We start from the raw sequence: 1637 nt of genomic DNA on the forward strand, positions 1-1637 counted from the left end.
ATCGATTGGGATGGTTTTAATCGATCAGTCGATTGATTGGGAAGCCAATTCTCGTGAACAGAGAGTCAGTGGATCGATCAGCCAATCGATTGATCCAGGATGGATCGATCAGCTGATCAATTCAGAGGGAATTTCTATGAGCAATAGCTTACGAAATCGATCAATGGATCGATTGAAGTGATTTTAATCGATTGAGTCCCAACTTCAATCGATTGGGAAGTCTGATTATGGCTGGAAAAGCCTGATTTCAGCACATTAAGCCACTTCAAATTCCAATAACCATTCTAAATCCCTTGGAATACATTTGTATACATTTAGGGGGAGTTTTCTTGATGACAACAGGTTTTGAGGATGCCGAGGTCGAGGCAGCAGAACCACCTCCGCCTCCTCCTCCTCCTCCTCCAGCGCAGCCGTCTGCTGCTTCTTCCACGCTTCTACTTCCTTCTAATGCTATTCTCATTGCCGTCTCTGGTTCCAGCTAATCAGGAAGTCACTGCGCTTTTCCAGTGGATCAACTCCTCTGCAACCACGCTGCCGGATTGGAACCCGGCCCATGCCACGCCCTGCAAGTGGAGCCATGTCACCTACAACGCCGCAGGCTCTGTGTCGGCCGTCGCTATCCAGTCGCTTCCCTTGGCCATCTCCCTTCCTGCTGGCCTCTGCGTCGTGCTCCCCAGCCTCGCCGCCTTTGTTGTCTTCGACGCCAACCTCACCGGCGCCATCCCGCCTGACTTCGGTGACTGCTCCTTCCTCGCTGTGCTAGACCTCAGCTCCAACTCCCTCTCCGGTGGCATCCCTGCGGCCCTCGGCCGCCTCCCTTCGCTCTCCTCTCTCATACTCAACTCCAATCAGCTCTCTGGTTCAATCCCGGATGACCTCGGAGCTGCAGCGGAGCTACGTCACCTCATACTCTTCGACAACCGGCTCTCCGGCCCCATCCCAGTCGCCCTTGGCAATCTCTCACTCCTCGAGACGTTCCGCGTCGGCGGCAACCGCGACCTCTCCGGGCCGATTCCTGACTCCCTCTCTCTCTGCGCCAACCTCACCGTCCTCGGCCTCGCGGACACCAAGGTCTCTGGCCCCATTCCGGCCTCGTTCGGACGGCTCGCCAACCTCCAAACCTTGTCCATATACACTACCATGCTATCTGGCTCCATCCCGCTGGAGCTCGGGAACTGCTCTTCCCTTGTCCATAATGCCTAGATAGTTATGCATGATTCCTTAGTTTAGGGCAAAACCAAATATACATCTCACAAAGAACCATAAGGTGACTTGTATGTGTTTTAGTACACATTAGATACAAGTGAGATGTTAGGATGGTAAACAAAACCCAAGATATTGATTTAGTACATCTTGTTGGTGCAGCGGAGACCGGCAAGAGGGGGGTGAATTGCTGAAAAAATAAAATGAAACTACCCTCCTCGGATTTCAACTCAGAAATAAAATCAGCAATAAAACAACAACTAAATTAAGGAGACAGAAAAAGAAACAGACACAGAATTTAACCTGGTTACAACCAAGGAGGTTGTTAATCCAGGGCGATGAAAAGCTCTACTAGAAAAATCTCCTTTGCTGAAGGCGGAGAAGCCTTTTACACTTTGGAAGCTTAGAACTATTGCTAGGAATGGCTACACAAT

General features: G+C 50.6%; 1 protein-coding gene across 1 annotated transcript; it reads left to right on the forward strand.

Moving 5' to 3' along the window:
* Window positions 1-351: 351 nt before the first annotated feature.
* LOC122019417 (LRR receptor-like serine/threonine-protein kinase RGI1) lies at window positions 352-1203 on the forward strand. The gene has a single exon (XM_042576886.1). It carries the CDS (start codon window positions 352-354, stop codon window positions 1201-1203), a length of 852 nt encoding a protein of 283 aa, XP_042432820.1.
* The last annotated feature ends 434 nt before the right edge of the window (window positions 1204-1637 follow it).

This window comes from Zingiber officinale, chromosome 9A, assembly GCF_018446385.1.
Source record: "Zingiber officinale cultivar Zhangliang chromosome 9A, Zo_v1.1, whole genome shotgun sequence".
Lineage (NCBI taxonomy): Eukaryota > Viridiplantae > Streptophyta > Magnoliopsida > Zingiberales > Zingiberaceae > Zingiber > Zingiber officinale.